We start from the raw sequence: 12,245 nt of genomic DNA on the forward strand, positions 1-12,245 counted from the left end.
TCTCTCGTTTGTTCCATCTCACAGTACTTTTCTTTCATATCACTTCTTAGTGTAACTGAATGTATCTTACATGAATCACACCACTGGAGTATGAGTTCTGAGGGCAGTAACTCACTATTCCTGTGTTTTGCTTACTTTATATTTTCCTCACAATATTTTGCTCACTATCGTGTTCCCACCACCTAGCATGCTCAATAAATGTGTGTGGAATGCATGCATAAAATGTTCTTGAGACTAGTTCCAGCCTATAATGGCTCTTGGAGATAAATTTGAACATACTTTTTGTACCAAATTTATTTACCCGTCTTCATGTCACTTCTGCTTTTTAAATTTTTTTTCAGCCACAATCATCACAACAGCATTCATCATCTTCAGAACCTATGCCTACATTTAAAACTGGACTCTATGAATAAGAACAGCAGTGGGAATATGCAAGAAGGAAAAACATTAATAGTTAAGATTTTTTCCGACCTAACGATATACAATTCAGATTTTTAAGCACATACTACCATGTATGACTCCTGAAAATATTAACAGTTCCCTTTACCATAGTACTCTGATTGATTTGCAATAATGCTACATTTCAAAATGGATTTGATCTGAGTCCCCAGCGTGGTGTCTGACACACTAAGTTCTCAAAAAACTATTTGTTAAAGGAAGACTACAACATAGACCAAAAAGAACATTCCATTCCTGTTGTAATGGTAACCCTAGCCCAAGTCATTGTTACTTGAAGGACAAAAATGTAAATCAGTGATTTTCAAATTTGGCTGCACATCAGAATTATCTGGGGAACTTTAAAAACTACAGAAGCCAAGACTCCGTCTGAGACCCACTGAATAAACATTTCCCCTGGTCTATATGACTCTAGCTAGCTTCCTATTCATACAACATCATAAGCAAAGCTTATCTAATGGTTTTGATGTCATGATCTTTACTGAAAAACTTTTGTTCCCTGCTTTACTTTGAAATTTAATCTATCACTCACAGTAAGTAACTTGGCATAATGTAGCAACATGTGTTTAGTGGTCAAAAAGTAGGCAAACACTGGGCAAACTGCGAAAACAGACCTGGATTTGTACTTCAGCTATGTCGCTACTGAAAAACTTTAAACAAATTAATCTATCTAAGCCTCATTCTACCTATGTTATGGGACAAAATGTATATACTAAATAAAATGTATGTGAAGCACAGGGCACAGTGTTTGGCATTGTGGGATATGTAATCAAACACACACACACACACACACACTCTCTCACTCACCTTGCCAACATTTCCTTCTAAAAGGCCCTGGCTTATTTTTTGCTCTTCCACTTACCCATTGTTTTGGAGATAAGCTAAAAGGACATGTTATATATTCACTTATACTTCACAAGCAGTATCTTCAGAACAATTCCTTATCATGTTAACCAGATTGGGTTCTATTATGAAAAGCTGTTCATAAATATCTTACTGTGTTGTTAATTCCTAAACCTATCTCCCCTCTCTCCTAATAATTTATATATTCCTTGCTAATAGGAACTACGTCTTTCCCTTCATTTATAATTACCCCTGAAGGATGCATATATTTTTCCGCTGTGACAGTTCAATTGTACTATCTTTCAGCAGAAATAAAATTCAAGGATTTCTATGATGTATGTGGGTGTATTAGTTGAAAATCAAGCAGTTGACATGTTTATGGTGGTACCTATTTTAGCCTGATACCTGTTAAGAATCATACTATTGAATTTTTTTTTTAATTGTGGCAAAATATACATAACAAAATTTACCACCTCAACCATTTTTAAATGTACAGTTCAACGGCACACTCATATTGCTGTGCGACCATCACTGCCATCCATTCAAAGAAGTCTTCATCTTGCAAAACAGAAACTCTCAACCCATTAACTCCCCAATTCCCTCCCCCAGCCCCTGGCAACCATCAATCTACTTTCTGTCTCCATGAATTTGACTACTCTACTACTCTAAATCATGTAAGTAGAATCATATGCTATTTGTCTTTTTGTGACTGGCTTATTTCACTTAACATAATGTCCTCAAGGTTTATCCATGTTGTAGCATGTGTCAATTTCCTTCCTTTTTAAGGCTGCATACTGCTGATTGTTGGGGGGGCGGGGAACAACTCTACATGCCTGTTTTAATGGATTACTTTATTAATATGTCATTCTAAACATTACATAAATACAGCCTATATACTAGAGTATCAAACATTGTTCCAGTAAGAAGTTCAAGAGTACATTTAGGGCTATTTTAAGAAATGTGAATACTTTGGCTTCCATTATTACATCAGATGGAAAAACACCAATTCAAAGAATAGTTTTCATCTCCTGCTATGATTAACAACAAAACCAAGTAGAAAATACAAGGGTGTATTTTTTTTAAAAAGATACTCAAGTATTTTTTGAAGGACTTATTTTTGTTCTCTTCACTTCCATACATACTCATACAAATTACTCAGTAATCTAATATGAGAGGTGGTTCTTCACCTATATTAGGAACTCAGTAAATATTTGTTGAATGAACGAACTATCTATGGATATGGATCTACTACTTTAATTTGTGCTTTTTTTTGAAAATTTTTTTTCAAGTAAGAGCAATAGTAAACATACTGAAGTTCTCATTTTGTTCAGAACATAACCCTACAGAACAGTGATTGTTACAAACACTACCCATCATAGCTAATAACCAAATTAATGTGAATTTATCAACCTAGAAAGAAAAATTCTATCATGTTATAGGACTAATTCTAACCTAATAATTTATCGGGCTTCAATCACTTGTGATGATCAAGAAAAGAGGGCGGGGACTTCTAGGTTTGCATGTATTTCGCTTATCAATGAACTCCTATATATGGGGCCTCACTCCCCCTCCTATCCCAGTATATACACACGTTTAAAAACACTGCTAAAAATAGCAGCTGCAGCATGTCTTTGCCCTCTTGTTAATTTGGCTCTGAAACTATTCAGGCTCCAAGTTCAGAAGGGGGACCTTCCAAGCAGGGAAAGTTCACTCAGGGAGCTCACATAAACAGAAACAAGTTTATACCAGAGAGCAGAACAAAGCTTCATTCTTAAAGCAAGCTCAATGGACATAACATGATAAAACTTAAGGTTGAACACTTTTACATCCCAAAGTCATGTTTCATAACCAGATTTTAAAAACGTGCATTTTAAATAGAATCTTTTCAAGAAAATCTTAATTTTGACCCTTTCTCAAGATTAAATTGAGTTAAATATTGTACCTAATACAATTAAAAGGAGAGGAACATCAAAAATGAAAGGTAGTGTAGTTTCAAATAAGCAAATTTGTGATGGTATTTGGCCTAAAGAGGTACAGCAAATTCCATTAAGTCCTATAAGAAAGTTGGTTTTAAGAAGTACTTCTTTACATCATGTGTAGCAGATCTGATGACTGAGCAGCAATAACTTAGGACGGCAAGAATATACTGTATGTCGTCATTTCCCTCAAGAGTTATTAGCACTTATAGGGGAAAAAGAGGAGGACAATTTAAATTTGAGTTCTCAAATCCTACCTTAATGAAATAAAAAATAAAACACTGTTGAATAAGTAAAGGAGATTCTAATTTATAAAATATTCACCCTTATCCAAATGCGGTTTCTTTCATTATCAACTTTTCAAGGATAGTTCTGAAGGAAGTGCTTTTTACAAGGGTATAGGGAAAATACAGCCAAAAAGTCAAGTTAAGAAACAAGGGGAACAGAGTCAAACAGGATATCTGTGGTTATGCACCTGGGCCCCGGCCCGAGGCAAAGGGCGGATAGTTCCCAGAAATAGACAAGTCAGTTAAAGTTTCAAGAGTGCCCCTCAGCTGTTTCAAGGACTCCCACTTGACCGAAGTTCACCCCTGGCTTGATTTAAACTAACCAATTACCTTGCTTCTCGCTTCTGTACCCGCGCTTTTTGCTATAAAAAGGACCCAGGAGCTCTACTCGGCGCGCCAGTCTTTCGAAAGACTGAGTCGCCCGGGTACCTGTGTGTTCAATAAACCTCTTGTTTTTGCATCCGAAGCCGTGGTCTCGCTGTTCCTTGGGAGGGTCTCCCTGAACTGACTGACTACCCACTGCGGGAGTCTTTCATTTGGGGGCTCGTCCGGGATCGGAGACCCCCACCCAGGGACCACCGACCCACCAACGGGAGGTAAGCTGGCCAGCAGTCGTTCTGTGTCTCGTTTCTGTGTCTCGTCTCTGTGTCTGACTCAGTGATTTCGACTGTCTTTTCTGAGCGCGCGCATTTTGGTTTCAGTTTGTTCCGGGTTAGTCGCTCTGGGAGCGAAGTGCGGGTAGCGAACAGACGTGTTCGGGGGCTCGCCACCCGGCAATCCTGGGAGACGTCCCAGGATCAGGGGAGGACCAGGGACGCCTGGTGGACCCCTTGGCAGAGGATTATTGTGTTTTGGTCTCACCGCGTCTCGGGAGGCGCGCTCTGCCATCGGACTCTTTCTTCTATTTCTACGGCACTCGGTCTCGTCGCCGTTTCTGGTTTCTTTTTGTCTTAGTTGTGATAGGTCTTTGCGTCGTCGTTCCCCTATTGGAAATTTTCGAGATGGGGCAAAGTGCCCTTACGCCCCTCTCCCTTACTCTAGATCATTGGAAAGATGTCAAAGCCAGGGCTCACAATCTGTCCATGGAGATCAAAAAAGGAAAATGGCAGACTTTCTGTTCGTCTGAGTGGCCCACATTCGGCGTAGGTTGGCCGCCAGAGGGAACCTTTGATCTTACTGTCATTTTTGCAGTTAAAAAGATTGTTTTTCAGGAGACCGGAGGACACCCGGACCAGGTTGCCTGTGTCGTGGTATGGCAAGACCTCGCCCAGAATCCCCCTCCCTGGGTGCCACCCTCCAGCAAAGTCGCTGTTGTTTCGGGATCAGAAAATACTCAAAGGCCACCTACAAGGAAGCCTTCCGCCCCTCCCCAACCCCCCGTCCTCCCGACACCAGATGACCTATTTTCTCTCTCTGAAACCCCACCTTACCCGGCGGCTCCGCTGCCCCCTCTGGCCCCTCAGGGAAACAGATCGGCACCAGGCCGAGCGCCCGGTGATCCTAGCCCTGAGGGACCGGCTGCGGGGACTAGGAGCCGCCAACCTCGCAGTCCGAGAGACGGCTCCGGTCCTGACTCCACCGTAGCTTTGCCCCTCCGAGCCATAGGGCCCCCAGCTGAGCCTAATGGCTTGGTCCCTCTACAGTATTGGCCTTTTTCCTCAGCAGATCTTTACAATTGGAAGTCTAACCACCCGTCTTTTTCTGAAAAACCAGCAGGACTCACGGGACTTCTTGAGTCCCTTATGTTCTCTCACCAGCCCACTTGGGACGATTGCCAACAGCTACTCCAGATCCTCTTCACCACTGAAGAGCGAGAAAGGATTCTTCTGGAGGCCCGCAAGAACGTTCTCGGGGACAACGGGGCCCCTACACAACTCGAGAACCTCATTAATGAGGCCTTCCCCCTCAATCGACCTCAATGGGATTACAACACGGCCGAAGGTAGGGAGCGTCTTCTGGTCTACCGCCGGACTCTAGTGGCAGGTCTCAAAGGGGCAGCCCGGCGCCCCACCAATTTGGCTAAGGTAAGAGAGGTCTTGCAGGGACCAGTAGAACCCCCCTCGGTTTTCTTGGAACGCCTAATGGAGGCCTATAGAAGGTACACTCCGTTTGAACCCTCTTCTGAGGGGCAGCAGGCTGCGGTTGCAATGGCCTTCATCGGACAGGCAGCCCCAGATATCAAGAAAAAGTTGCAGAGGCTAGAGGGGCTCCAAGATTATTCCTTACAAGATTTAGTGAGAGAGGCAGAAAAGGTGTACCACAAGAGAGAGACAGAAGAGGAAAAACAAGAAAGAGAAAAAAGAGAGACAGAAGAGAGAGAGAGACGGCGCGATAGGCGCCAAGAAAAAAAAACTTGACTAGGATTTTGGCCGCAGTGGTAGGTGAAAGAGGGTCTAGAGATAGGCAGACAGGGAACCTGAGCAACCGGGCAAAGAAAACACCTAGGGATGGAAGACCCCCTCTAGACAAAGACCAATGCGCGTACTGTAAAGAGAAGGGTCACTGGGCAAGAGAATGTCCCCGGAAAAAGAACATCAGAGAAGCCAAGGTTCTATCCCTAGATGACTAGGGGAGTCGGGGTTCGGACCCCCTCCCCGAACCTAGGGTAACACTGACTGTGGAGGGGACCCCCATTGAGTTCCTGGTCGATACCGGGGCTGAACATTCGGTATTGACCCAACCCATGGGAGAAATAGAGCCTAGACGGACAGTTGTAGAAGGAGCGACAGGAAGCAACGTCTACCCCTGGACCACAAAGAGACTTTTAAAAGTTGGATATAAACAAGTAACCCACTCCTTTCTGGTCATACCCGAGTGCCCCGCTCCTCTGTTGGGCAGGGACCTCCTAACCAAACTAAAAGCTCAAATCCAGTTTTCTACAGAGGGCCCACAAGTAACATGGGGAGATCACTCTACCATGTGCCTGGTCCTAAACCTAGAAGAAGAATACCGGCTGTATGAAAAGCCGGCCTCTCCCTCCATCGACCCATCCTGGCTCCAACTTTTTCCCACCGTATGGGCAGAAAAGACAGGTATGGGACTGGCCAATAACGTCCCACCAGTAGTAGTAGAGCTGAAATCGGGTGCCTCACCGGTGGCCGTCCGACAGTATCCAATGACTAAAGAAGCCCGGGAAGGCATCAGACCCCACATCCAAAGGTTCTTAGACCTAGGGGTCTTAGTGCCCTGCCAGTCGCCCTGGAACACCCCTCTGCTACCAGTAAAAAAGCCAGGGACCAATGACTATCGGCCAGTCCAAGACTTGAGAGAAATTAACAAAAGGGTGCAAGACATTCATCCCTCAGTCCCAAACCCATACAGCCTCCTGAGTTCCCTTCCGCCTAGTCACACTTGGTACTCAGTCTTGGATCTCAAGGATGCCTTTTTTTGCCTCAGACTACACCCCAACAGCCAGCCACTGTTCGCGTTCGAGTGGAGAGACCCAGAAAAAGGTAACACAGGTCAGCTGACCTGGACACGGCTGCCACAGGGGTTCAAAAACTCTCCCACTCTCTTCGACGAGGCCCTCCACCGAGATTTAGCTCCTTTTAGGGCTCTCAACCCCCAGGTCACATTACTCCAATATGTGGACGACCTCCTGGTGGCGGCTCCCACATATGAAGGCTGCAAAAAAGGGACACAGAAGCTCTTGCAGGAACTGAGTAAGTTGGGGTACCGGGTATCAGCTAAAAAGGCCCAGTTATGCCAGAAGGAGGTCACCTATTTGGGGTACCTGCTCAAAGAGGGAAAAAGATGGCTGACCGCGGCCCGGAAAGCTACAGTTATGAAGATCCCCACTCCCACAACCCCCAGGCAGGTCCGCGAATTTCTGGGTACTGCCGGATTCTGCAGGCTCTGGATTCCTGGGTTTGCTTCCCTGGCTGCACCCTTGTACCCCCTGACAAGGGAAAACATTCCTTTTACCTGGACTGAGGAGCATCAAAAGGCTTTTGACCACATAAAAAAAGCCTTGCTGTCTGCCCCCGCCTTGGCTCTCCCAGACCTCACCAAACCGTTTACTCTATACGTAGATGAAAGAGCCGGTGTGGCCCGAGGAGTGCTTACTCAGACCCTAGGACCATGGCGACGGCCAGTAGCTTATCTATCAAAAAAACTGGATCCAGTGGCCAGTGGGTGGCCAACCTGCCTAAAAGCGGTTGCTGCAGTGGCACTCCTCCTCAAAGACGCTGATAAGTTAACCTTGGGGCAAAATGTGACTGTGATTGCTTCCCACAGCCTCGAAAGTATTGTGCGGCAGCCCCCCAATCGGTGGATGACCAATGCCAGAATGACTCATTACCAGAGTTTGCTGCTAAACGAAAGGATATCTTTCGCGCCCCCTGCTGTCCTGAACCCAGCTACCCTACTACCAGTCGAGTCAGAATCCACCCCAGTACACCAATGCTCAGAAATCCTTGCTGAAGAAGCTGGGACTCGACGGGACCTGAAGGACCAGCCATTGCCCGGAGTGCCTGCCTGGTATACAGACGGTAGCAGCTTCATTGTGGAAGGTAAGCGGAGAGCAGGGGCCGCCATCGTAGATGGCAAACGGACGGTATGGGCAAGCAGCCTGCCAGAAGGGACATCAGCCCAGAAGGCCGAGCTAATCGCCTTGACGCAGGCATTACGCCTAGCCGAAGGAAAAAACATCAACATCTACACGGACAGCAGGTCGCCATTATCCACTGCCCGGGCCACCAGAGAGGAAATAACCCTGTGGCGGCCGGGAACCGGAGGGCCGACGAGGCTGCAAAACAAGCCGCCCTGTCGGTCAGGGTGCTAGCAGAAACTATAAAGCTTCAAGAGCCAATCGAGCCTGCTCAAGCTAAGACCAGGCCAGGAGAGCTCACTCCTGACCAGGGAAAGGAATTCATTCAGCGGTTACACCAGCTAACACACTTAGGACCAGAAAAGCTCCTTCAACTGGCAAGCCGCACCAGCCTCTCCATCCCGAACCTCCGGTCCACTGTTCAAGAAGTCGCCAATCGGTGTCCGGCTTGCGCCATGACTAATGCGGCTACCACCTACCGAGAGACCGGAAAAAGACAACGGGGAGATCGACCCGGCGTATACTGGGAAGTAGACTTTACAGAGGTAAAGCCTGGCCGGTATAGAAACAAGTATCTGCTAGTATTTGTAGATACTTTCTCTGGATGGGTAGAAGCTTTCCCTACCAAAACTGAAACGGCCCTGACTGTATGTAAAAAGATACTAGAAGAAATCCTGCCCCGTTTCGGGATCCCTAAGGTGATCGGGTCAGATAATGGCCCAGCCTTTGTTGCTCAGGTAAGCCAGGGACTGGCCACACAACTGGGAATAAATTGGAAATTACATTGTGCGTATAGGCCCCAGAGCTCAGGTCAAGTAGAGAGAATGAATAGAACCATCAAAGAGACCTTAACTAAATTGGCCTTAGAGACCGGTGGAAAAGACTGGGTGGCCCTCCTTCCCTTAGCGCTGTTCAGAGCCAGGAATACCCCTGGCCAGCTTGGTCTGACCCCTTATGAAATCCTCCACGGGGGACCCCCCCCCATACTTGAGTTGGGAGGAACACTGGGTCCCGATGATAACTTTCTTCCTGTCTTATTTACTCACTTAAAGGCTTTAGAAGTTGTAAAAACCCAGATCTGGGACCAGATCAAGGAGGTATACGAGCCAGGTGCCGTGGCCATCCCTCATCCGTTCCAGGTCGGAGACCAAGTGCTTGTTAGGCGCCATCGGACCGGCAGCCTTGAGCCTCGGTGGAAAGGCCCGTACCTGGTGCTACTGACCACACCAACAGCGGTAAAAGTAGACGGCATTGCAGCCTGGGTACATGCTTCTCACCTCAAGCCTGCGCCACCCTCCGTACCAGATGAATCCTGGGAGCTGGAGAGGACTGATAATCCTCTTAAGTTGCGCATTCGGCGGCGGCGGAGCAAGCCTACCAAGTAATAACCCTAACCAGCCCAACACCCTCACCTGGCAGGTACTGTCCCAAACTGGAAAGGTTGTCTGGTTCAAGACAGAAGTCCACCCCCTTTGGACTTGGTGGCCCTCCCTTACCCCTGATATATGTGCCCTGGCGGCGGGTCTCGAGGCTTGGGATATTCCAGAAATTGATGCACCGGCCTCTAAAAGAGTCAGGCCTCCTGACTCAAACTATGAAAATGCTTATAACCAGATCAAATAACTCCCCTTGGTTGACCACCCTACTGTCAACCATCGCCGGGCCCCTATTACTCCTCCTTCTGTTGTTCACCCTTGGGCCCTACGTCATCAATAGACTAGTCCAATTCATCAATGATAGGGTAAGTGCAGTTAAGATTCTGGTCCTTAGGCAAAAATACCAAACCTTAAATGGCGAAGATAACTTTAATTCCGCTCTAAGATTAGAGCGATCCACAAGAGAAATGGGGGAATGAAGGAAGTGCTTTTTACAAGGGTATAGGGAAAATACAGCCAAAAAGTCAAGTTAAGAAACAAGGGGAACAGAGTCAAACAGGATATCTGTGGTTATGCACCTGGGCCCCGGCCCGAGGCAAAGGGCGGATAGTTCCCAGAAATAGACAAGTCAGTTAAAGTTTCAAGAGTGCCCCTCAGCTGTTTCAAGGACTCCCACTTGACCGAAGTTCACCCCTGGCTTGATTTAAACTAACCAATTACCTTGCTTCTCGCTTCTGTACCCGCGCTTTTTGCTATAAAAAGGACCCAGGAGCTCTACTCGGCGCGCCAGTCTTTCGAAAGACTGAGTCGCCCGGGTACCTGTGTGTTCAATAAACCTCTTGTTTTTGCATCCGAAGCCGTGGTCTCGCTGTTCCTTGGGAGGGTCTCCCTGAACTGACTGACTACCCACTGCGGGAGTCTTTCAGTTCAAAATTACTACTCTTCATGCACTTAAATCTTAAGAGAAATCTTGTCTAACCTAGAAATTTATCTTTACGTAATTATTTTAATAGTTTTAACTTACGTTAAACTGAATATTACTTTGATATACCTTGAAATTAAAAAAAAAGTCATCGATAGCACAAGCACACAAACAAAAGCCTCAAACAATCTTAACTATTCCTTCACAGTAAGGATCCTGAACTAGCAACTAATGCAGCACTTCCAGCATCTTTAATTCATGGTAGGGCCTCTAAGTTTATCTCACAATTCACAAACTATTACAATTTCTGGTATCAAAACATCCTTGATGCGTGGCCCAGGAGGGTAATTACCAACTTCCCCTATCCATGTTCAGAAGTTCCTCTAATCAAAAACAAAAAACAGCTAAACTTGTTACAATGTTCCAGGCCAAATATAAGAAAGGTCACATTTAAAATATACATATCTGCAAACAAGAGTTGTTTAAAATGGGCTCAAGAAAAGCCGTTACATCCTTCATGTATTCCTACACAGAGACTGTGTCACAGATGTGGGGAAAAAAAAAAAACCTGATAGTTTTTTACCTGCAGAATTACATCACCCGTAGAGCACACACTGGGCACAGCATCAGCAGTGCCCCTGAGCACTCACAAACCCAGCAGCTTGTGCTTCAGTTCTTAAAGGCTCCACATTTACTGGCTTTAGCAATGAACTCCTTTAGCAGAGGGCCATCCATTTGCCAAAATGCTGCAGTCTGTGTAACTTCTGTCAAATGATTGATGCAAAACTTAAAGCAGAATTCTTCTAAATCCTGGACACACACAACAAAAATAAAAACAAGAAGAGGCCTTTTTTTATTAACTATGACTGATTTACTTCTTTCCAAACCGCTTACCCCAAATCTCTCACCCTCCCCCAGAAAACATATTTCAGAGGCCAGATGCCTCAAATTAGGCAAACAAGTGACCACAAACAGGTGTCAGAAAAACTCATACTAGTTGATACAACAAGCAAACAGAAAGGACATTGTTGGGGGGGGGGGGGAGAAGGGAGGGAGGTTTTGGTGATGGGGAGCAATAATCAGCTACAATGTATATCGACAAAATAAAAAAAAATAAAAAAAAATAAAAAATAAAAAGAAAAACTCATACTATTTACTCACAACACAGAAAAACAATGATTCCCCTAACTCAAGTGTGACTCTTCAAAAAACACACACACACGGGCACACACACACGCACATTTCTCCGCAGATATCATATAGACTAGTTATTCTCAAAGATGTAAAAAGCCAAATGCCACTTTAGTCCATATTATGTGTTTTGTCACATTCAAGAAAGAGAAAATAATTAAGATGTGATTTAGTTGGTTTAAGGAAGAGAAAAATTTAAGAAACATAGAAAAGTGATGAACAGCTGTAGTCAACCTAAAGTGACACATTAAAAAGAAAATCTCCCAAATCTTAAATTCACTTTCATGCTCTCCTAATAAAAATGACTTCATTTTTGAAGCTACAAAACTATATATACCCCTCTTCCATCACAGATAGATTTTCCACAGGAAAGTAACCTATACAAGTGGTAAACCAGAACTATTTAAAAATCAATTTCTGCCTATGCTAATATATCCTTTCATCCCCTCCAAAACTCTAATATTGTTTGTTCCTTCAAATGTTGGAACATATATTTATTAAATCAGTTAGGCACGTGGAATGTATACAAAGACAATATATATATAAGCAAATCATACTAAAAGCTCTTACCACAAATAGCTTGAGTTTTATAACTTGGCCAGCTGGTAAGTTCTACACTGAAGGTCAATACTTAGGGTTCTATTG

At 44.9% G+C, this 12,245-nt stretch overlaps 1 protein-coding gene across 4 annotated transcripts in view; it reads right to left on the reverse strand.

Moving 5' to 3' along the window:
* RCBTB1 (RCC1 and BTB domain containing protein 1) overlaps positions 1–12,245 on the reverse strand; it is a 71,391-nt gene that overhangs the window by 6,482 nt on the left and 52,664 nt on the right. For 2 of the 4 annotated variants that reach the window (XM_063103514.1, XM_063103513.1), the window contains exon 14: positions 11,136–11,219. Coding sequence is in view for 1 of the 4 variants with exons in the window: in XM_063103515.1 (XP_062959585.1) it covers positions 11,079–11,219 (141 nt within the window). In the remaining 3 variants the exon portion in view is untranslated. Of the gene's footprint in view, positions 1–10,267; positions 11,220–12,245 lie in introns of those variants that run through there. The other 2 variants (XR_010024093.1, XM_063103515.1) reach the window with 2 other exon arrangements.

The sequence above is a fragment of the Cynocephalus volans genome, chromosome 7, assembly GCF_027409185.1.
Source record: "Cynocephalus volans isolate mCynVol1 chromosome 7, mCynVol1.pri, whole genome shotgun sequence".
In the NCBI taxonomy this organism is placed as follows: domain Eukaryota; kingdom Metazoa; phylum Chordata; class Mammalia; order Dermoptera; family Cynocephalidae; genus Cynocephalus; species Cynocephalus volans.